Source organism: Etheostoma spectabile, chromosome 22 (assembly GCF_008692095.1).
Source record: "Etheostoma spectabile isolate EspeVRDwgs_2016 chromosome 22, UIUC_Espe_1.0, whole genome shotgun sequence".
NCBI lineage: Eukaryota > Metazoa > Chordata > Actinopteri > Perciformes > Percidae > Etheostoma > Etheostoma spectabile.
The window spans coordinates 4,126,797-4,151,994 of record NC_045754.1 but is presented as its reverse complement, the minus strand read 5'-3'; the positions used below and the strand labels follow the sequence as shown (position 1 = coordinate 4,151,994).

The 25,198-nt window shown below is 42.2% G+C and overlaps 1 protein-coding gene across 1 annotated transcript in view; it reads right to left on the bottom strand.

Annotated features, from left to right (window-relative positions):
* The window catches only part of LOC116672600 (disco-interacting protein 2 homolog C-like), an 80,979-nt gene that overhangs the window by 25,346 nt on the left and 30,435 nt on the right, over window positions 1–25,198 (bottom strand). The window contains 17 exon segments of the mRNA XM_032504516.1: window positions 62–142; window positions 2,009–2,109; window positions 2,261–2,462; window positions 3,381–3,495; window positions 6,899–7,107; window positions 7,589–7,725; window positions 10,780–10,919; window positions 12,128–12,242; window positions 14,574–14,693; window positions 14,939–15,032; window positions 15,870–15,934; window positions 16,422–16,524; window positions 16,927–17,036; window positions 18,001–18,124; window positions 19,258–19,368; window positions 21,068–21,159; window positions 22,218–22,415. Coding sequence (XP_032360407.1) covers window positions 62–142; window positions 2,009–2,109; window positions 2,261–2,462; window positions 3,381–3,495; window positions 6,899–7,107; window positions 7,589–7,725; window positions 10,780–10,919; window positions 12,128–12,242; window positions 14,574–14,693; window positions 14,939–15,032; window positions 15,870–15,934; window positions 16,422–16,524; window positions 16,927–17,036; window positions 18,001–18,124; window positions 19,258–19,368; window positions 21,068–21,159; window positions 22,218–22,415 — 2,117 coding nt within the window.

The following is a 25,198-nucleotide window of genomic DNA, read 5'->3' as shown; positions in this document are numbered from 1 at the left end:
CCGTGGCACAGCTGAGAGACTTAATAATAAGCAAGGTGTGGTCGGTGGTGTGTGTTGCTACCCGGGAGCTGAGCAGGGTGTAGAGGATGTGGTCTGGTGTGGTCTGAGCCCTCCACTGCAAAACCTCCGACAGGAACAGGAACTGAAAAACACAGTTAGAGCTTAAGGGTCAGGACATCATCACAGCAGATTGTTGTGTACATCCAGATCCATTTCAAATTTAGACTCTGGTTTGTGCAAAACAGATCTTATTCCAGCACATATTTCCCCATATCTTGAAGAAAAAAAAAAAAACTGACTTAAACAGACTTCACCCAAAGTTTAAGAAATCTTTCTGATCTAAATTCACTGAATGAATAACAGTAAAGATGCATCCGGTTCCCAGAGGACAATGCGTTTCACTGAGACTTTCTCCAAACGTCAGCACGTGAAACTGCACAGAAGACACAAGTAGCTCAAGTTTGTATGCGGCCAATACCGGAGCTGTCTCATCCACGTGTGGGTCTGGGTTGATAAATCTTTAGTTTCATCCCTCATATTCAGCAATGCGGCTGCTGTTAGTGCACGATGTGCTTTTATCCAGAACATTAAAATGGCCCAATCAATACCACAGAAAGTAGAAATATCAAAGTGGGCAAGAAACGACCCGCCGATGCGTCAAACTGCCTCTGAAGTATCACTTTATGACCGTTTTACTGATGCAGCAAATGAACCCTTTTCTTGAAACAAGTGATGGGCGTGTGGAGGAAGTTTAGCCGCTGCTAATGACTGTAATCAATCGGAAGGCCTGACAAAGTCAAGGGTGTTAGCTGAATTAATTCTCTAAAGAAGGTCAACTGCTCATTCAGGGGACCAATCAAAACAGTCTTGACTTTCACTTCACATGTAGTTTCTAAACTTCTGCGAGTTTTGAAAAGTTTCGTGCCCACGAGGCATCCACAATCCTCATACTGGAGAAGCTGGAACCGGAGAATGTCTGGAGGTTTCCATTTGGAAAATGACTTCACCATTTAGAATAAATGTGATTTATTATTTTACTAATTTTTATTGATTTTATTTGTTGTTGTTTTTGTTGTGGTCGTGTGTGTTTGGGACCTGTCCTGAATGAGGCCCAGCAATGTGGGTGGATGGTAGGGTGGGTTGGGGTAAGGGAGGCAGGTTGAAAGGGGTGGGTTGGTATAAAAAATAAGAAGTATTGAGGGAAGCATAGTATGTAAAAATAGAGAGATAATTCTGACAAAACTAAAACTAAAGGTCTGAAATTGTTTTTGTTGTTTTTTCTCTGTCGTTTTGCCTTTATTTGATATTTGATGTACTTCCACTTACTGAAGCAGGAAGTCCCACAGAGGCAGTTTGAGTAAATTGCTAGGAGTTCATATCTCTGCAGCTGGACTTTGTCACTGCGATAGCGTTGCGACCGTGCAAGATGCAGTCAGGAGACTTTACAGGTGTGTGGTTGCGATCAAAATTATGACTTGGTTACAAAAGGTTGGGGTCTGTTTGGGCTGCGGTGGGGGGGACACGCAAAAAAACGCAGCGGGCCTGCAGGGAAAAGTTGAGACTGACTTAACTTTGAAGCAACCCGGCCTCACGCTGCGGTAGCCGATCATGTCACCGGAGACTAGACTTGTGGGTGTGTTTTGAGCTATGGTATGAGGCGTTGTGAGAATCCCGTACAGGAAATAAGAAACATCACTGCCTCTATTGCTGCCACAAGAATGTTTTAAAACACTATGAGGTGAAAAACAAGCACTGAACTGCCCGGGAGTTTGTGTGACAACTGAATGTTTCCTGCAACAACTCGCTATGTCTCCTCGTCTCTTTTCTTTCTCTCTCCCCTGTGAAATCAAGCTGCCTTCAAGTCTACAAACAATCTGACAGAAAACCATAATTGTGAAATATATAGAGGTATTCTGCTTTGTTGGGGGGGTTTAAGAACACATCAGGATGTCACACAACCCTGTGGCAAATCACTGGATCGTTTAAAAAAAAAGTGTGCGAGTCTTACCTGGTCGTTGTCGTCTGTCTGTCCCAGATCTCTGCCGCTGGCCTGAGCGATCCTCTTCCCTGACACCAGATTCCCCACCATCACAGAGGCAGGGCCAATCTCTGCAGCGCGCGCACACACACACACACACACACACACACACACACACACACACACACACACACACCACACAAACACACACACACATTAACAATTGTGTTCATTAATGAGCTACAGGCCCAGTGCGTTCCCACACCAATGAGAGCTTCCCACCTGGCTGTTTCTGCCGTGGTTTGGGCAGGTTGGTGACGCAGGTGTGGGGGCACATGAGGACGTTGCAGGGGTGCAGCCCCCCCTCCAGGTACAGCTGCTTGATCTCTGAGAGGTGGATGCCGCCCAGAGGAGTCTTAGGCAGAGTGTTGGCCGGTACCAGAGCCAGGCAGAACACGCCCACTCCGTGGATACTGTCAATGGCCTGGTGGTGAGAGAGAGAGAGAGAGAGAGGAGAGAGAGAGAGAGAGAGAGAGAGAGAGAGAGAGAGAGAGAGAGAGAGAGGACAGTGGAATTAACCGCTGATGAGGAATTATTGTAAAATTATGGTTTAAGGAACATGTAGTCCAAAAAAATTAAGTACAACCAAATGATGTAAACAACCACATCCATGGTTAAAAAAATGAAAAAAGCACCACTTTCAAATCTTGAGTCTAACAGAGATGTGCCTATAAGTTTATTTGCAAAAAATCATAAAACCTCACCAGTCGACTTAACCCTCATGTTGTCCTCGGGTCAAATTGACCCGTTTTCCTATATCAATGTTCTTTATATTTACCAAAAATAACATAATGGATTCCACACAACGCTCTTTGGCAAGTACTTTCATGAATTTTGAAAAAAACAACAACATTGAAGTGTTTTTGAAATAGTATTGAGTAAAAGTTGACATATTCCAGTCTGTGATTATTCATCAACATCCATTCCTTTAATTTTAGTCTCAATAATTCCTAATTTCTGCTTTTCTAACTCAAACATTAGGCATAATTTCCTATAAATGAGGTTTATTGACCATGAATTCCAAAAAGAACTGTAAAACTAAAGTTAATAAGTTAGTGTTATGTATTGGTGAAGATTAAAAAAAGCGTCAAAAGTGGACAAAAATCTAATAACAAGTTAAAAACATCAATAAAACGCATCAACAAAAGTGTTGATTTTGAATTTTGATGGGAAGACAACATAAGGGTTAAGGAATCTTAGTGGAGTAAGACCAAAAGGACCGACGGGTCGACTAATCGACCAGTAGGGGTCAGCTAGGAGAGAGTTTGCATTTTGGGAGTTTTAGAACAGTAGTGAAACGAGAACTGAGTCTGGTTGAAGTAACGGGTGAGATGTGACGTACCTGCAGCACGCGGCTCATCCACTGGAAGCTGTCCTCCTCGGTGGAGTCGGGTCTCTGCTCGGCCACCACCACGATCCTCTCGTCCCTCAGCACGGTCACCGAGAACACCGCTATCCTGCAGGACAAACAACACAACTCGCTTTCACCTGCCCATCTTCTTCATGTGTCCATTTCAGTGTAGCGTAGCTGTTACTGGCCATATTGCCGGCTCGTATTATGTTCAGTTCGAGTTTCAGTTTGATTTATATAACATGTTTAAAAACAACAAGCTACAAAAAACCCCCAAAGTGAAAAATATACACAAACAATACACAATACAAAAATATACTGGGCATACTGTCATCAAAAACTCTCTTTATCATAAATCAAGTGAGTCAGGTTGTCTGTGACATCAGTGAACCTGGTCTTTCTGGGGGGGCTCCCAGGAAGCTTTGTGCTGGGGAGAGAGGGGTATGATGGGTTATGGTGTTGTCATTTATACAAATTCTCAAATGGTAGGCGTGTGCAAAAAAAATGTATTCACATCGGTATCGCGATTCAAGCTCTAGAGATTCAAAATCGATTCATAGAATTCCTAAAAAGATTGTTTTGTAATGGCGTGTATACTATCACATGGGAAAAGAAAACTACATTCACATACTGTGAATCGTTTTTTTTTAAATTGAGAATCATTCTTGAATCGAAAATTGATTTTAAATCTTTAGCCTAAAAATTGATATTGAATCGTGACATTTTCTAAATTGTACAGCCCTAGTTTACAGCTATTGTCTGTTTTGTTGAATAGTCTGGATTGTTGTATTTGTTGTGTCATCTTTTCTTGATTTTTGTCTGGGTGGGTGGTGATGACGGAAGGGGGGGGGGGGGGGAGTTGTATGTTTTGTGTTTTGTTAAAAGAATAATAAAAATCAGGACAAAAAAATCGTTAATCACAAAAAAAGACATCAGCGATCAGTTATCAGCAGAAAAAGGGCAGTCAGCAAGATTTCTTGAAGACACACAAAGAGCCCCGAATATCTGATTTTAAATCTGATTCCTTTAAGATCTTCAGGTTTTAAGTGTTTGTTGTCATATTGGATTTTTCAGAACTGCAGACGTATGAGAAAGTCTACCTTCTCCATTGTACCATTTATTGACGGTGCCTGAGCAGAGCTCCAGCAGATGTTAACCGGGGTTCAGCAGTAGATAACAGAGGGAACGTAAACAGGCAAAAAAGTGTGTGCGGAGAAGAGATAGAAGGATATTACACATCAAACAATCCGACTAACAACACTCTGATTTCATCAGAGCATATGTTCAGTTAACAGATGACACTCCAGCGCCGGCAGGAATAAAAACATAAAGAGATGAACAAAGAAAGAAACCAGAGAACGCACAAACACCACCTACACCCAAAAAAAAAAAATCAGTAGATACCTTCCCCCTGCTTTACATTTTATCAGTGAATCAAACTTGCAATTGTTTAAAGGTCCCATGACACGGTGCTCTTTGGATGCTTTTATATAGACCTTAGTGGTCCCTAATACTGTATCTGAAGTCTCTTTTATATAGACCTTAGTGGTCCCCTAATACTGTATCTGAAGTCTCTTTATATAGACCTTAGTGGTCCCCTAATACTGTATCTGAAGTCTCTTTATATAGACCTTAGTGGTCCCCTAATACTGTATCTGAAGTCTCTTTTATATAGACCTTAGTGGTCCCTAATACTGTATCTGAAGTCTCTTTTATATAGACCTTAGTGGTCCCCTAATACTGTATCCGAAGTCTCTTTTATATAGACCTTAGTGATCCCCTAATACTGTATCCGAAGTCTCTTTTATATAGACCTTAGTGGTCCCCTAATACTGTATCTGAAGTCTCTTTTATATAGACCTTAGTGGTCCCTAATACTGTATCTGAAGTCTCTTTATATAGACCTTAGTGGTCCCTAATACTGTATCTGAAGTCTCTTTATATAGACCTTAGTGGTCCCTAATACTGTATCTGAAGTCTCTTTTATATAGACCTTAGTGGTCCCTAATACTGTATCTGAAGTCTCTTTTATATAGACCTTAGTGGTCCCCTAATACTGTATCTGAAGTCTCTTTTATATAGACCTTAGTGGTCCCTAATACTGTATCTGAAGTCTCTTTATATAGACCTTAGTGGTCTACTAATACTGTATCTGAAGTCTCTTCATATAGACCTTAGTGGTCCCCTAATACTGTATCTGAAGTCTCTTTTATATAGACCTTAGAGATCCCCTAATACTGTATCTGAAGTCTCTTCATATAGACCTTAGTGGTCCCCTAATACTGTATCTGAAGTCTCTTTTATATAGACCTTAGTGGTCCCCTAATACTGTATCTGAAGTCTCTTTATATAGACCTTAGTGGTCTACTAATACTGTATCTGAAGTCTCTTCATATAGACCTTAGTGGTCCCCTAATACTGTATCTGAAGACCTTAGTGGTACCCTAAAAACCTCATAAAGTGAAATGTTCATGCCACGGGACCTTTAAAATGTTTAAGTCCTCTCCTTTTTTTTGTATGTATCTTACATATTGCAGTCACACTGTGGTCACACACTGTAGCATCTTTCTATAAAACAAATCTTTACATAAACCATCTAATCAGTTTTAACCTGATATGCTTGAACAAATGGATTCTTCCGTTGTTAACGTCTCCAGAAGCTCGCATCTTAAATAGCTCTCTGAACCGTAACCCGAGCCTGTCGAGTGAGAGATGGATTTCCTCCTCGGTGGCCATGGACACGATTAAACTTCACTCTATTACTGTTTCTGGATTCGTCCACTATTGCTGTACTTTATTAGATTAATAACAAGCGGGGCTTAGTCTCATTCGTCACGCTGACAGTGACTGTGCCAGTGTTGGACATCTGGCTGCTTTTCAATTTCTGTCTCTGGGATTTTGTTAAAAACTATAACTTGAAACTAGCTTCTTTTGATTTATTTTTCAGCTCCTACCATGTGAGCCCTGTCTCTGTGTATAGTACAGTGTTTCCTGTGTAACGTTACACGGCCAATCACAGCCATTATTAGACCTTGGTAGAAGCATGCTGTAAGATTTACTCCTTAGGTATTTGGGGTATTAAATGACGAGGCCTTTTTGGATACTCGATACTTTAGAGGCAATTCGGGCTGTGCCTAAAAAGTATCTGCAGTGCCCTGATATGCCATGAAACACAACTTCTATTTCTAGTCATTGTTCTATTACAGTAAATTTATTGGGACTACTATGGCCACTGTTCATCACCCCCCCACCGGCCCCATCAGACACCGCCTACCAAGAGCCTGGGTCTGGTCTGGAGTTTTTCCTCGCCACTGTTGCACTAATTGCTTGCTCTTGAGAGTTACTGGAATTTTTGGGTCTTTGTAAAGTATAGCGTGTGGTCTGTAAAGTGTCTTCAGATAACTCTTGTTATGATTTGATACTATAAATAGAATTGCGTTGAATTGAATTGGATTTGACCCCCAGCCCTACCTGGGTGTCCTGCTCATCACGTAACAGTCTCTCCTCACCTGCCCCTGTAGACGAACTTCATCGGCTCCACGGCCAGCGCCGTGGCGACGATGTCGTCGGCGTTGTGCCTCCGCCCGCTCACCATGATGAGCCCGTCCATCTTCCCGGTGATGAAGACGAGGCCCCCGGGGCCGATGAAGCCGAGCAGGCCGGTCCGCACAAAGGCGTACTCGCTGACCAAACCCCCGCTGGAGCTCACTGGGTAAACCTGCAAACCAACACACACACACACACACACACACACACACACACACACACAGAGACGTTTCAGCAGCGAGGTCGCCATGGCAACAGGCCAGCGCTACAGCTGCTAGAGCTGCATGATAAAATCAGATAAAGATATTTTTAACTTTATATTGATAATGTCACGCTGCTGCTCTGTAAAGGGGATCTGATGGCCAAGCAGGCGCTGCAGAGCAACATTAAAGACACATTGCAATATTACAGAGATTAATATCCCAAATCCAGACAAAATAATTCGCTAACCTCAAAACAGAAATGCAAAACAACCATTTTTAAAGTCTAATTTTATGTTTTTAAGTCACAAAATCTTTTCTTACAACATCGTGCTCTAAGCGTGACATCGCTCTAAGCGTTTTTTTTGGGCTACAACATTGTTTGTGTTTCATTATTTCATAGACCAAAAGACAAATAAATAATAAAGACAAAAAAACAAATAGCTACTTCACCTCGAAGGTGTTCTTGGTCATGCCGGTGAGGCCGTAGTAGGAGGTGCCGGTGGCGATGGAGCAGACGCAGAACTCTCCGATCTCGTCTGTCTGACAGAGCAGAGGGATGCCTTCTGGTTTCACCACACACACCAGGCCTGGGGGGGGCGAGAGACACAGAAACAAACAGAAAGACACAGAGACAGATGGACAGAGAGAGAGAGAGAGACACAGAGACACAGAGACAGACCGACAGACACCAGACAATTAGAGAGAGACACAGAAACAGACAGAAAGACACAGAGACAGACAAGTAGAGAGAGAAAGAGAGACACAGAGACAGACAAGTAGAGAGAGAAAGAGAGACACAGAGACAGACAAGTAGAGAGAGAAAGAAAGACACAGAGACAGACAAGTAGAGAGAGAAAGAGAGACACAGAGACAGACAAGTAGAGAGAGAAAGAAAGACACAGAGACAGACAAGTAGAGAGAGAAAGAGAGACAGGGAGACAGACAAGTAGAGAGAGAAAGAGAGACACAAAGACAGACAAGTAGAGAGAGAAAGAAAGACACAGAGACAGACAAGTAGAGAGAGAAAGAGAGACACAGAGACAGACAAGTAGAGAGAGAAAGAGAGACACAGAGACAGACAAGTAGAGAGAAAGAGAGACACAGAGACAGACAAGTAGAGAGAGAAAGACAGACACAGAGACAGACAAGTAGAGAGAGAAAGAGAGACACAGAGACAGACAAGTAGAGAGAGAAAGAGAGACACAGAGACAGACAAGTAGAGAGAGAAAGAGAGACACAGAGACAGACACAACAAACAAAGGGTTAACAACTCTCTTTTGTTTCCATGAAAACGGACAGCAAAACAAATGATGATCCCACCAGGTTCCACTCAAAATGCACCTGTTTATGGGAATAAATATCTAAAAGTAGGTTGTTCTGACCCAGTGAAGGCGTCTACTTCACGTCTGATTCAGCCTCAAACCAGGTTACAGGAAGAACTGGGTTAAGAAGAGAGTATCTAAACAGGAATAAAGGTGTGGTATCGACATTGTACTGTCTCATAACACAGAATAGCCAAGTGGTGCAAAGTAAATAAGTGTATTTTATTTATTTATCTTTTGTTAAAGACACCCCGATCAGACAGAGCGTTTTGCAGTTGCGTTTTTATGTAAAAAAAGAAGAAAAAAAAAAGAAGAAGCAGCGAGTGAAACGCTTCACTCTCATCGAAAACCATTACAAAAAGCTGCCCAGGCTGCATTCACTTTAAAAGAGGACGTCTTTACCAACCTTCCTACGGAATTCGGCAAAAGTTAAACATTCGTTACATACCCCGTTGCTCTGATTGGTTGTCGGGCTATCCAATCGAGTGCAGAGGCGTTTTCTTTCCTGGTTCGGTTGAAACACGCCCCCCATAATTACAGCCCAGTGGAGCCGGATCAGACTCATATTCTGACTAGAGTCTGAGTATGATGACATCAGGCCAGAACAGATGATGTATTATGTCCTAAAAGCTGTTGTATTACCTTGTCAAACTATCTGTGTGACGTTGTCCTCAGAGACAAAACTGAGTTGATGAGAATGGATTGCAGCCATATTGAATATTCTCCCGTCTTTGTGGGTGTTTTTTCACGTGTTTGAAGCTCTTGAAAAAACGTAAAGCTGAACCCACTTAACTCGCTCAGTCATGAGGAGAGAGAACAGTCTCAAAAAATTGGACATTGATGGAAAGGAGAGGCAGCACATTACACACCCGTAAAACTAATTTTACGATTTAATGGACTTAATGGAATTTTTTTTGCCATTTAGCGCGTGACAACACTTGAAAAACAGCTCAAAAGGGATAGTTTAGCTTTTTTGAAGTGGGGTTGTATGAGGTACTTATCTGTGGACTATGTGATGAGGATGTCGGAAACTTTAATGAAAGGGGTTGGTGATGTTATGTAACGGATGATGATGTTGTTGTTGACGATGGTCATTGTTGATTATATTGTGTCAACTTTGTAGGCTCATATGCACTTATTCCTACCCTCTGTAGGTTACTTTGACGTTGGACTGTGTGTGTAGAACTTGTGTGTATTTATGTGTCTTGTATGTGTTTATACTTGCTGCACACCTAATCGCTCTTTAGGGACACAAATAAAGTTGAAGTTGAACGTTAGCACGTTAGGTGGCCACTGACACTTTCGTAAATATTAAAGTGCTAGGTTGGATCCTTTGAGGTGTGTTTGTATGAGCTACTTGTCCACAGTCTGAGTGTTAGCTACAGTAGATGGCAGTCGGCACTAGGGCTGCACGATATGAGGAAAATAACTAGAATTGTTGGGTCCTTGTAAATTATAGAGTGTGGTCTAGACCCACTCTATCTGTAAAGTGTCTTGAGATAACTCATGTTATCATTTTATAAATTAAGTTGAATTGAATTGAATGAATTGTGATATTGGAAGGAATGATCATTTTTTGTATTATTCAGGGTTTCCCCCAGTGTTCTGCAAGCCCGGTGGCCTGCCAGGCCTAAGTTGACCCCCCATCAGGCCTAAGTTGCCCCCATCAGGCCTAAGTTGCCCCCCATCAGGCCTAAGTTGCCCCCAATCAGGCCTAAGTTGCCCCCCATCAGGCCTAAGTTGCCCCCCATCAGGCCTAAGTTGCCCCCCATCAGGCCTAAGTTGCCCCCCATCAGGCCTAAGTTGCCCCCAATCAGGCCTAAGTTGCCCTGATTTCGTCCATGACTGTGTTTTGTTATTACTGGCTCGCGGGCTTAACAAGATTTGGAGGGAAACCCTGTTGTTCTTATTTTCATTTAACAAAAATAAAAAATTGAAAACAAAATTAAATGATTATAATGTGATTTTTTTTGAGGATCTGTACCAAACGAAAACTGTTTTCTTTAGTCTGCAGGATACAATTCGTAGGACCACAACACTTAATCCAGAATGGTTTGACACAATTTCGCCTTTACCTAATATTTCAACTCCCTGCGATTTGGATATTGCACCAGTCTATATGGCGATTTTGATAAAATTGTGATTATTCGTGCGGCCCTAGTCAGCACGCCCCCAGTTTGGAAAAGCAGGCAAGAGCACCGACATGGAAGCTAAGCAGTGTCCTGCTGGACGGACCACACACACACACACACACACACACACACACACACACACACACACACACACACACACACACCACACACACACAGAGTGACGTACCTCCTGGTGTCACAGTGCCGACGTCCTGTACGGTGAGCACCGAGAGGCGTTCCTCTGTGTCCACCCTGACGACCGAGTAGGTGAGACCCTGCATGGACAGGACGCCCCGTCCCGGAGGCTGGCTGCTGTCCTCCACCGACCTGAAGACAAAACCCACTCATACTGTCATTAACCAACGTTACACTGGTTTAACAACACAGCGAACAGCGCCTGTTGTGTGAGTTTTCGACTGCGCATACTGTTATTTCATGTGTACACTTGCATATAATGGTGTATAAATGTCCATGTGTTTTTTAAAATCTCGATTCACATTCGTATCGCGATTCAAGCTCTACAGATTCAAAATCAGATCAGAGAATTGCAAAAATTAATTCAGATTTTTTTTTCATTTTGTAATGGCGTGCATACTATCACATGGGAAAAGTAGCTACATTTCAAATCGTGACATTTTCTGAATCGTGCACCCTTGGTATCGTAGACGCTCTTTGTCTAGAGCTAACTGATATAAATCTTGAGCTTTTAACTTGCATTTCAAACGGCAATTTTCATTTACAACTTTGCAAGTATTTCTCCTTTTTTAGAAAGGAATAGTTCACCCAAAAACCCTATAAAGTATACATAGTTGTATTCACCTTTCTACAGGTTCTCTATGGTCCCAGAAAAAAGGTTTTCTATCAAATGATGTTAAGAAGAGCGTCGATAAATTAAACCATGTAAGTGCAAACAGACCTTGACAGACGAGCAAAAAATTATTATTGCTAAACAAAGCTTTTTTTCAACAAATTCCGTCACGGCGGATAATACAACAATACTTTAGTGGAAATGGTTGTTTGGATAGATCACGAATAGATACAAGACAATCAGATAATGCGGCCTATAGGGAGGCGAGTACTGCATTCACTTTATATTGTTTTTGGGTGAACTATTTCTTCAGTCCTCAGGTGAAAATGAAGATTGATAATTTATTAATTAAACTTCCAGTTTTGCTGCTGCGTCAGTATTAAACTTTAAACTCTGACAAAACTCTGAATTAACAATCTGACTCTGTTGTGCAGCAGTCTGTGATGATCATTGAATGACTGATTTGTTATTGCAGGTGCATGCAGACTCTTTATGCTTTATACTTCCTATGTGTGCCAGAGAGGCAAATAAATGTATAATTTATACACGTGTGAATATGTTTACAGTATGTACTCTCTGTAGATGCATTTGCAGAGGTGAATGTGTGTGTTTGCGAGAGTGTTTGTGTGTGACAACTGTTTGCTTAATCTGTGTACATGAAGCAAGGTTCAGAGTGTGTGAGTGTGAGAGTGTGTGTGTGTGTTTGTGTGTGTGTGTGTGTGTATACCTCCTGATGGCCACCGTCAGGGCCTCGGGCGAGCTGGCGCAGGGACAGATGACGTCGGCTCTCAGCCCTTTAGTCTGAAAGACGTTGAGGAAGGCGTCGCAGGAAGAGATGGACCCTGACAGACACAAACAGAAACACACTCTGTCAAGTGGTTTGTTCACAACCCAAACCGCCATTCTATGAGGGTCTAAAAACAGTCCTGAAAGATGTTTTTTTGAATGTTTTCCCCCTAATTAACTTAATTACTGGTGCCCTTTTTTCTTCTGTTTTCAGTGCACTGTAGGACTCTGATGCTACCTTTATGGTTTTTATGAAGGTTATGATGGAAACACAGTCATAAGCAGGGACCATTTTGAAATAGTCCCATTTGGCAGAGGTGGAAGAAGTACTCAGATCCTTAGTTTATGTAAAAGTAAAATAAAAACATTGTAAAAATACATGTTTTAAAAGTTAAAGTACTGCATTCTAAAGACTACTTAAGCAAAAGTATTATCAGCAAAATGCACTTGTATTATCAAAAAGTCTCCAGTTATCTGACATTATTAGATTGTTAATACTGAAGCATCGCTGTAAGAGCAGCATTTCCTGTTGGAGCTGCTCGAGGTGGAGCTACTTTGACTATTTTATTAACAGTTTTGTAAGTAGTTTAGTCCAACCCAGGGCTCAGGCTCATCGGATTAATCTGAAGGTGATTCATTAGGGTCAGAAATGGGAAAACAACAAAGTTCTGATACTCTACTTTTTTTAATTAATTTCTTTTGGACTTTTCTGAAAACTTATCTTTCTGTGAATTTTGCCTCTTTGAGCCTCGAAAATTCATTAAAGGAAATGTTCAGAGGGTTTCATTCTGATTCTGTGGCATATTTTCAACATCAATAAGGTTTTCCTGGTTATATCCGGTTAAATGAGTTTTAAAAATGGTTTCAATCAAAAAATGTGCACTTCTCCTCCTGACTCTGAGGGCGTTTTCACACCAACCTCACTTGGTCTGGACTTTCTGAACCAAACTGCAGGTGAGAAAGGTGCCTCGGACCACGGTCCGGATCAAAAGACCAAATTTTGGTCCGATCAAAAGAGGAGGTCCCGGTCCAGACCAAACTGAACTATGGTTTGGTTCACAGAAGTTGGGCAACTGCGTAACATAGAAGAAGAAGAAGAAAAAAACGGAAACCCCCGCAAGAACAAGAAAAAAATTACTCGTGGAAGTACGTGGGGGGAGGAGGAGATTAGATATTTAATTTCAATTTAGTCAGACAAAACGTTGTTGCTGCTGGTATTAATACCATAATAACGCATTTGGGATTTGCTCATTTATTTTCATTCTTACAGAAAAGAGAACCCGCCAAATAATGCCAACGCCAGACGCAGGCCCGTCTCCTCACTAATCAAAGGGGAACGCAACACACGTACGTGGAGGCGACGCGCCGTAGGTATGTCATGGAAAGTTCTTTAGCGCGCTAGCAAAATCACTGTGTGAAACCAATAAGAACGGGATCAAATGTATACAATGTTATTAAACACCAATGTTGGTTCGGACCTTGGTCCGGACTGTTAGATGTGAAAATCACCAGCTTTCTGTCTGATAACTCTCATGTTTTGTTTTCACAGTTTGAGCTGTTGAGCTCAGGAAAGAGGGACAGGGTTCCTTTGTGTAAATATAACAGGTATAAGCATAATTTGTCCCTGTCGCAGTAAAGCTCATTAATGAGCAGAGATGAAAGTATGACTATGAATATTTTTAAGGTATATCTGTGACTGTGATGAATGAATGAAATTGGTTTTGTCTTTGAAATATGGCTTTTATCTTATTTAGTATAGGAAATCGTAAATCTGCTATTTGCACAGGCCCTCGAGCAGCCCATATGTTAATTGTATACTTGTTTTTTAATTGTTTTTTAACCCTGTGCTTGTCGTTGTGTCTGTAACTCTTGCAGCTAAGTTGCTCAGTGTCCAATGCAAATTTCTCCTTAGGGAGACCAATAAAAGTACTTTGACTTTTGACTTTGATATGCCACCCCAGACTGAATATTCACTGTGATGGATTACCAACATCAAGCAAGGTTCAAGTCTCTAAAAGCTAAAATCTAAATAAAATGAAAATAATTGCAGCCTAGAACATAGAAAAATAACTCGTTATTGTAAACAATATGCAATTTGTAGTTAAAGGGCTAAAACGTGCACAACTGATGGTTTTGGAGCAGAAAATGAAAAGTGGTCCTGGTTTTTGACTGTTATATTTCAGGCTGGTTTCCACTCCAGACAGTCTGACTGAAAACCATTTATCATACCGAATGTGCGGCGGTGGACACATCCTGCTCTATTCCTGTAAAGTGACCCAGTTCCCTGACTTCCCAAGAGACCTTATCTATTTCCCTGACATTCTCTACCTCAAAGCAGTCTCTCTAAACTCCCCCAAGCCAATAACAAATGAAAAGAGTGCCCTTACAGGGGTTTGATCCGTCGGCCACCAGCAGCATGCGCAGCGAGCTCAGGTTGATGTCCTTCTGGTCTTTGTGGGCCACCAGAGCCCAGTGCATGTCTCTGGACTTCACACACGCTACCTTGGCTGCAGGGAGACACACACACACCACACGCACACACACACACACACACACACACACACACACACACACACACACACACCCCACACACACACACACACACACACACACGCACACGCACCCACACACACACCACAACACACAAAAAGAGAGAAATTTTAGCATTTAATCTATTTGACAGAGTTGAATTAACTGAGCTGAGTGGCAGGTGGAGAGTGTGTGTGTGTGTGTGTCTGTGTGTGTTTCTGACCTTTGTACTGGCAGACTTTCTGGATCCATGACAGAGGGTTGACCTTCATCAGCGAGTAGGGCACGCTGATCACATGCATCATGTTCATCACACTCTGCACAACACACACACACACACCCACACACACACACACCACAACACACACACACACACACACACACACACACACACACAAATTAACATTTAAGACTGAACTTTTTTTCCTTTATTCTTTTACTTTATTGAGTTGAGTTGTCAACTATTACATGATCGCCAACTATTTTTATAATCGATTAATTGGTTTGAGTAATTTTTTTGTGAAAACAAAGTAAAACATCTCTGATTCCAGCTTGTTAAATGTGAATATCTTCTAGTTTCTTCTCTCCTCTGTGACAGTTTACAGTGACAGTGAACTTTATTTTAATATGCAGTTATGTCAGTTATAACTGAAAAAGAACATAAATAAACTACTTTAACGTAGATTTTCTTCAGGGCTTTATTACGTGGTATCGGATTGGTGCATAAACTCCAGTACTTCCTGATACCGATACCAGCGTTTTAGGCAGTATGGGAGGCGATACCGTCACTGGTATCAGTATCTGAACATCTCTAGTTATAACATACATAAATGCAAGTTTTGGCTACAGTATCTCAAATACAAATATATAGACAAAAAACTTTAAAAAGTATTATAAACTAAAGACCAAACACATCTTAAAACTGTCATTGCTTATAGCCCTGATATCAGTGGTGAGGGTGAAAAACAAACAGGAAATGAATGTCATGCTCCCTGACCTCTGGCCTCTAGCAGCAGGGGCAGAGCATTAGTTCTGGGTCCTGTAGAAAGGCATTCTTATGGGCCCCTCCCCGCTTTCCACAGCCATTCATCCCCCCCCCCCCCCCCCCACACACACACACAGTCCAACACCCCTGTCTAGTAGGCAGGTCTTACCGTGAGGATGCCGTTCCACAGGCCCACGTCCTTCTTAAAGTCCAGAACGTTCACAATGGTCTCCGCTACAGACATAAGGAGAGAAGAAAACGGTTGAATCACTCAATTAATTCAATTTTATTCATAGTCACCTATCATAACAAGAGTTATCTGAAGACACTTTACAGATAGAGTAGGTCTAGACCACACTCTATAATTTACAAAGCCCCGACAATTCCAGTAATTCTCGCAAGGCGAAGGATTTAGTACAACAGTGGCGAGGAAAAACTCTCTTTAGGAAGAAACCTCGGACGGACCCAGGCTCTTGGTAGGCGGTGTCTGACGGTGCTGGTTGGGGGGGTGAGGAAGAACGGTGGCAATAGAAGTCACAATAAAGATAATGGAACAGTGACTAGAAACAGTAGTTGTAGTAGTTCATGGCATAGCAGGGCGCTGCAGGGCGTTACAGGACGTAGCAGGACACAGCAAAGCATAGCAGGACATAGCATGGCATGTATGACCTGGAGGTGGAGCAGTGACTGTGTGTGTGTGTGTGCGTGTGTGTGTGCCTACCCTCGGTGTAGCTGCAGGACTGGGTGAGAGCCTGGCAGTGTGTGAGCAGAGCGATCCTGGTCACTGTGACTCCCAGCACGCTGCCGTCCTTACAGGTTTTATACTGAGAGAGAGAGAGAGAGAGAGGAACAAACAAACAGAAGGATCAGTGAAATTAGACGAGACGGAGGCCTTCGCTACCTGTCATCAAGGTGCATTATGTCCAACCAACTGTGTGACTAATTGATTAATTTCATCCCTAGTGTACGTGTTATGTGTTAGTGTACAACATATGCCTTTACTGATTTACTTAACCAAATTAAAATAAGGAGATAAAACGGGTTTGAAGTTAAACGTTTTGATGGCTTTTCACAGCGATGACAACTGAAGAGACACTTAATACGGAAACTTATATCAAATAAAATAGGTTACAGTTGGAATCAACAAACAGGCTGATGTCCCAGCTTCTGTGGAAGTGTCTGCAATAAAAAAGAAGACACTTTATCAGCTGAGTCTGTTAGCTCACCTCTATGTAAGCAGTGTCGTTGTTTGCATCTTTGATGTGAGGGAACCAGTCTCTGGGAGGTTTGGAGAGGTGCTTGGACTCTGTTACAAACCACAGCAACTTGGGCCAACCTGCACAGACAGAGTGGGATTATTAATATTATTATTTATCTGAATAACAGAACCCGAACAAAAGGCTCAGTGGTTTCACATGTCACCCAAAATAATGAGGAAAAAAAGAAGAAACTACAATAATTCACATATTTCCATAAGAAACACCTTCCATTTAATCTCAAGTCCTGTACTAAAGTACAAATCCAATCTGAAGGATGAAGTGTTCCTTTATGTTTTGAGAAAAGTCTCGTACTTCTTAAAGCTAAATAAAGTCTTTAAAAAGCCTCTTGGATCTGCTGGAAAATGCATCGTCACTAAGCTGAAAATGGGGCTGTTTTTCTGACCCCTTGAAAGGTTTTTAAAGGTTTTAGTGATACGTGGTTCTCACAGGACGGCAACGCTACAAACATATGATGATCCCATAGAATATGATGCATTGCTGTAGATTAAACTACCCAAGTATTTATAAAGGAGTTAAAATGAGCACAACCGTAAAAATCTACAGCGGGGAAATGCATCATATAATATCAGATTATTAAATATAAGAAGAAAGCACAGACAGGGAACATTTTACTGCAACATACATACTTTAACTGCTGAATATACTTCACATACTACATACCGGTACGTATGTACGTATGACGTAGAGGGGCTTCCCTGCTATCTTAAGTAATGTTTTGTATGCAGGAGTTTTACATGTAATAGAGTATTTTTAGTAAAGGATCTGAATAGTTCTTCCAACACTGGGAGTGACACAAAATTCCCAAATTATCATTAAACAGTTTACACCTCAAGTTAACACTCCAAACACACAATAACAGAATGTGTTTTCTGACTTTCCAAATGGCTAACGTATTCATTTTGAATGAAAACTCCCTCTCTTTCTTCCAGTCTTCTCATTATGTGCCCTGAGACAGGCCTCCCCTCCCCCACAGAGAATCATCTTTACAATCCAGCGAAGATTGATGATCTTTACGCTCACCTTTGAACTGTGGGATCTCTCCTGTTGCGCTCTTGGGCAATCCCTTGTGGCAGGCGTCACTTGTCAGCGCCACGGTAACGCCACAGCTGCCCAACAGGAATCCAATCTGCTGACTGCCGGCATCCTATTGGACGATGAAGGGAGGGGGGGAGAGCAGACAGTTACGCTCACTTTGCCATCAAAACCCATCACACCGGATCAAATTCTCATTCGGTTTAAATGCAGGTGTAGGTGTATTATATTATCAACACTGTTGTGATGATGTATCTTCTTTTACAAAAAGAAAAACATGCCACATGCAGCCCAGGTGTGGCTGACAGAAGTGCGGCACTGCTGCACTTTCTTCAGTCCAAACTCGAAATTTTATGGAAAATCCTGCAGTACAAATGCAGGATGGGGGAAGGGGGGGTTCAAGAGAGGAGGCCAACGTGCTGCTGCAGTCATCGCTGTGTAACCGTGCCGACCCTGCGCTCACAGCGCTGCAGAGACCGGCCGTGTCTCACAGAGGCAGAAACAGCTGAGATTAGATACAGTGATGCAACTGGCAGTGAGAAAAACATGCATTTTGTTAGTTTTTTAGAAAGCTTTTTGTCAAAGTAGCAACTTCCAGGAGGTCGCAGCCTGGCCGTGATGGTGGGAAGATCAACAGTTGTCACCTCGCTGATGAACAGTGAGTCTTTCTGTGATGGCAGCGCAGCAGGGCGGCTTGTTTCTGACATGTTTCTCTGCTCGCTGTTGCTCAGACAGGATTATTTTCTCAGATAAACGTATTGCTAGCAAACAGCTAAGTCCTAAAACCCAACACATTGTTTCAACAGTGTGCAGTATCAATGAGATGTCCCCACACACAGACACAACTGAAATGAAACACAGCAGGCGGGGACAAACTGGAAAAAAACCGACGTGGCCGAGGCAGCGAGGATTATCATTACACAGCAGCACGTGAAAAAAATCTCATTACCTGACCCCCCCGTAGAGAAACTAATCCTCAAACTAAAGGAGAGCTACAGATAAGCTACAGGATGCTTGGTTTGGGTTGTGACTTTGTCAAGGTAAGAAACATGTATGTCTGGATTTTAAAAACAGGAAAGATTCCAGGACTTTTTTAAAGTCTTTTAGCACAGGGGGGCTTGATTTCACTTTCAACAAATTGTAGTATACCAGAATACCAAGTGACAGGAGGAGGGGGGGAGGGCAATTCATATTTCAGGTGGGTCAGTGCCCCCCTTCCAGCCGCCACCCCTGTTCATAAAGTACCTTGCGGCTCAGGGGGACCTCGATGGGAACGGGGACCACCTCGGCCAGCAGACAGCCGTAGAAGGCCACCATGAAGGCCACAGGGTCGTTGTTAGGAAACACCAGCGCCACCTGGGAGACGGGGGGGGAGAGACACAGGCCGGGGTCAGAGACACCGGGAACCAGTGGATGTAACCAAATACAAAGTACTGTCCTTAAGTACAAATTTGAGGTACTTGTGCATTACTTAAGTCATTTCCTTTCATGCAACTTTCTACTCCGCCACATCTCAGTGAGCCTAATTGACAGCCTAATTATTAGTTACTTTACAAATCAAGATTTGTGCACATAAAACACATGGAGTATTTTTAAAAAGATAGATAGATAGATAGATAGATAGATAGATAGATAGATAGATAGATAGATAGATAGATAGATAGATAGATAGATAGACAGACAGACAGATATATAGATAGATAGATAGATAGATAGATATATAGATAGATATAGATAGATAGATATATAGATAGATAGATAGATAGATAGATAGATAGATAGATAGATAGATAGATAGATTGCATTTTACTGTCCATATACACAGAAATCTGTCATGCATTACAAGCTCCAACAATTAGAACTCGACAACCTAAAGACAAAAAGCTAAAAACATATAAGCATCAGATGGGGGCGGTTGTGGCTCAGTGGTTTCAGAGTTGCCCCTGATGCTGCGCCTTCGGAGTGTAAATGTGTGTGAGTGTGTATCTGATGAGCAGGTGGCACCTTGTACGGCAGTGTATGAATGTGTGTGAATATGTGCTATGTAAAAGCGCTGTGAGTAGTCGACTAGAAAAGCGCTATATAAGTCCATTAAGATCAAAGTAAAAACATAGACAGATAATTAATTAATACGAGGGGGGCCTTGACCTGCAAGAGTGTTCTTAAATAGCCATAAATATAGAGATGAAAGTGGGGAGGTTTTATTAGCAATTAAACAACATAACAGTATAACAGTCCAGCTGAAATGACTAGACCATTAAACACACAACTGTTTGGATCCTTTACACGTTCTACAACGGGAGGATTTCTCTGTATTGAGTATTAAAGGCCAGTCAACCTATTTCTCAGGGCTAAGAAAGTAAATTGAGTTGTTGCAGTTGTTTTTAAGCAACAAACTAATGTATTTATCTGTATGCTAAATAAAGCTGGTGCTCATTTCATTTGTCAGAGGACTTATAACCTGGACGACCCTTCTATGAGTCAGAGAGAATCCAAAAACAATTAATCATGCGTGTGTGGGTAAGAGGCTGTGGTATAATTCTAGCTGTGCTTAAAGACATAGTTCGACATGTTGGGAAAAGCCCTTTATTTGCTTGGTTGTTGATAGTCGGATGGGGAGATCGACCCCACTCGCGTATCTGAAGATTTATATTGAACCAGTAGACGGTTAGCTTAGCATAAAGACTGGAAACAGGGGAAACGGCCATCCTGACTCTACGCAAAGGTTAAAAAACACTTTGTTTTTTAACAAAGATACAGTGCTGCTCATGAGTTTCTGAATCCATACTAAAGTTGAATTGAAAAAAGAAAAAAAATCATCTTTTGGAAATTAATCTTAATGCCTTAATAAAAAAAAAATAACACAAATTGTACATATCGTACATGAATAAATGCATTTAAGGAAGAACATTTCAATCTGATTACAGTTTTTTTTTAAGGCATTGTACATCATTTTGACAAATAAACTTTCTGCAAATGAACTCAGACAACGTAAGAATAAAATCAGCACAAAGAAACTGATAGCGGTGTGAGGCGGTGGAGGAGCGGGACTCACCCGATCCCCCGGTCGCACCATGGGCTCCTGCTTGCTGCCGAGTTTGTGGAGGATGTTGTAGGCAAGCTTGATGCTGCGAGACCACAGCTTCCCTGCAGGGAGCAGGACACAGGACACAAGGGTGAGAGAGAGAGGGAGAGGGGGAGGGGGAGGGAGAGGGAGAGAAAGAAGGAGATAGAGAGAGAGAAAGAAGAGGGAGAGGGATAGAGAGAGAGAAAAAGGGGGAGGGAGAAGGAAGTAGAGAGGGAGAGAAAGAGGGAGGAAAAGAGAGGGAGAGAAAGGGAAGGGAGAGGGAGAGAAATAGGAGAAGGGTGAGTGAGAGAGAGAGAGAAAAAAGAGGGAGAGAAACAGGAGAAGGGAGAGGGAGAGAGAGAGAGAGAGATGGAGAGAAAGGTAGAAAAAGAGGAGGAGGGAGAGAGAAAAAAGAGGAGGGAGAGGGAAGTAGAGAGGGAGAGAAAGAGGGAGGGAGAGGGAGAGAGAGAGAGATAGAGGAGAGAGAGAGGGAGAGAAAGAGGGGAAGGGTGAGGAGAGAGAGAAAGACGAGGGAGAGAAAAAGGAGGAGGGAGAGAAAGAGAGAGAGAGGGGGGATGCATTTAAAAAGTACTTTGTTAAATAGAAAATAAATGAACTGTAGAAAACAGCATCCTGTAGGTGTTAGCAACAGAACGGTTGTTATGGAAACCCAACGCGGCCCTCCCCCTTACTGAACACAACCAATACACATACAGTAGGTCTTCTTTGCAGATCTGCTGACTCAAAACTGGTCTTAATAACCTCGCGTCCGTGAAATGCCAATAAACCAGAGATCTCCCATCCCAGAATGCTGTGTGGACTAGCTAGACCCTCCTGGGCAGCGCTGTGGAGGAAGGTCTGGCAATGCCACACTAAGTTGTATACAAGCAGCGGTTGAAAGCATAGGAGTGCATGTCAAGTGCACGGAATCTCGTTTTGTTTTCCTACAAGCCCCGAAAAGCTTAATTTTGTATCTCAACTGCTGAGATGTTCACTGTTATTTTTCACAGTTCAAGCATCCAGAACCCCTTGGAGTGAGAGCAACAGGAGAATACATCAATTCTTTGATGATCGTATTACACCGCTGCACAAATACATGATGTAAATGAGTCGATGGAGGACGAGGGCGCCCGGTTACCGTATGTGAGGACGTAGAGGGGCTTCCCCGCTGTGTCCAGGCTGGTGAGGCAGGGGGCTTTAGGGGAGATGGTGCCCCAGCGTTGGAGAGCAGCCTCCAGGGACGGCGGCCAGTTGGTGACCACGCCCAGCGCCTCGCCCCGCACCGGCATCATCTCCGCCCCCTCCGGCCGCGGCTGATTGGGGTCCGGCTGCTGGACTGGAGATGAGGAGACAGACAGTGTCAGCGGGTCTCAAACCTTCAGTTTGTTTTCGCTCAGGGGGGGAGAAAAAAAAAAAAAAAAAACACCACATGGAACATTTAGCCGAAGCTAGCGGCAGTGAGACGGCTGTGAAGAAGCTGTAGTCACACTCAGTTCCACCCACACAATTAATTAGGCGGAGCTGTTGTTAACACAGATGAGAATGTAAAATGTGTGAGTGGACAGCTGATATATCCCTCTAATATCTAGGATTTGGAAGGATTCAAACTTTGAGCCATTGTGATATAAAACGTGGATCCAGAGTGACTTATCCACTACGTTGAGGCTGAATGCATCGTTTATTTTCCCCGTCATCGCGATATCAACAGGCGCATTGAACGCATCGCGAAAGGCTGTGGCATATCGTGGAAGACACTCAAAGATTTTTTTGTTAGATGAAAGAAAATATTAGTAGAAAATGGCACTTTAAAATGTAAAAGTCATTCCTTTTTTTTTTAAGCGCTGCCTTTTTTTATAAAATTCAATTCGCGATATTCAACAACATTACCCCATATTTCTCACATATCGTGCAGACCTACACTACATCAACCCTAACCCGTATCTTGAATGACCACAACACAATTATTTACAACACATCGCAACACTGACTTTTTCCATACAGCTACAGTAGACAGCGCTTTAGTCTAAAATGCAAGGTTTCTACAGAAGACAAGATAAGATTAGAAATGAGGAGACAAAGAGAGAAGATGCAGCCAGAGGGTGAGAGCCAAGCACACAGCAGACAGACGTAATGATCTGCAGAGATGTCTGGGATCAAGATTCCTACGTTATACATTTTAAAAAAAAGACTCTGTGTTCTATATGAAGCAGGCGGACCATCATCTGGTCCCTGTCATCTTTTCCATATGAGATGAAGAGTCAGTCTTTACACTGACACAAGGCGGTGAAATAAATGGGAATGTGAGTTTAGCACAATTATCAGGGGAGAACATTTTTAATCTACAGTTTATACTCATTAGAAACCTTCATATGTATCTTTCTATCTGTGTTTACAGACTAACAACAGATAAATAGGAGCCACTGTTTTTTTTTTTTTTTTTTTTTTTAACCAACATGTCTGAAAAGCTTTGGCTGGCCTTTAAAGTTTTTATTCAGAGAACATTAGCTGACCACTGACACTTTTGTAAATATTAAAGGGATAAACTGGATCTTTTGAAGTGTGTTTGTATGAGCTACTTCTCCATAGTTAGTGTGTTAGCTAAATTAGACGGCGGTTGGCACGACAACAGGTTGGAGAAGCAGGCAGGAGTACCGAACGGGCGCTTAGCAATGTCTTGCTGTGGACATGGGGGGGGGGGGTCAGGATCTGAAGCCGTTACCTCCACTCTCTTCAAAGCCACCAGACTCCTTTGACAAAAACAGTCATTTTACCTCTCAGAACACGGGAGTTGCTGATCTACCGCTGCCTCCATCGGTTAGTTTGATTATGCCACGAGCCGCTTTCTGACCAGAGGGATTTTTGCAGTTCCTAGAACATAATGTTCCTAGAACATAACGTTCCTAGAACATAATGTTCCTAGATCATAATGTTCCTAGACCATAACGTTCCAAGAACATAATGTTCCTAGATCATAATGTTCCTAGAACATTACGTTCCTAGAACATAACGTTCCTAGAACATAATGTTTGTAGAACATAACGTTCCTAGAACATAACGTTACAAGAACATAACGTTCCTAGATCATAATGTTCCTAGAACATAACGTTCCTAGAACATAACGTTCCAAGAACATAACGTTCCTAGAACATAACGTTCCATGAACAGAACATAACGTTCCTAGAACATAAAGTTCCCAGAACATAACGTTCCTAGAACATAATGTTCCTAGAACATAACGTTCCTAGAACATAACGTTCCTAGATCATAATGTTCCTAGAACATAACGTTCCTAGAACATAACGTTCCAAGAACATAACGTTCCTAGAACATAACGTTCCATGAACAGAACATAACGTTCCTAGAACATAAAGTTCCCAGAACATAACGTTCCTAGAACATAATGTTCCTAGAACATAACGTTCCTAGAACATAACGTTCCTAGAACATAACGTTCCAAGAACAAAACGTTCCTAGAACACAATGTTCCTAGAACACAACGTTCCTAGAACATAACGTTCCTAGAACATAACGTTCCTAGAACACAATGTTCCTAGAACATAACGTTCCTAGAACATAACGTTCCAAGAACATAACGTTCCTAGAACATAACGTTCCTAGAACACAATGTTCCTAGAACACAACGTTCCTAGAACATAACATTCCTAGAACATAACGTTCCTAGAACATAACGTTCCTAGAACACAACGTTCCTAGAACATAACATTCCTAGAACATAACGTTCCTACAACACAACGTTCCTAGAACACAACGTTCCTAGAACATAACATTCCTAGAACATAATGTTCCTAGAACATAACGTTCCTAGAACATAATGTTCCTAGAGCATAACGTTCCTAGAACATAACATTCCTAGAACCCTTTTTTTCTTGTGCAGCGACTGGACCAATTTGGAGATTATTAGGTTCTTCTGGCTCCTGTACCTCTTTCAGCTCCTGCTTCAGAGCAGGGTCTTTTCCCTTTTCCACATAGTGGGGGTTAGAAGGCTGTGTTATAATCACAAAAGGTCAGTTCCTGGGGCCACTTGGCCAGTATGAATGCAAATGGAAAAAAAACAGATTTGGGGATTGAGAAGTTAGTAGAACTGTTTAGAAGTGGACT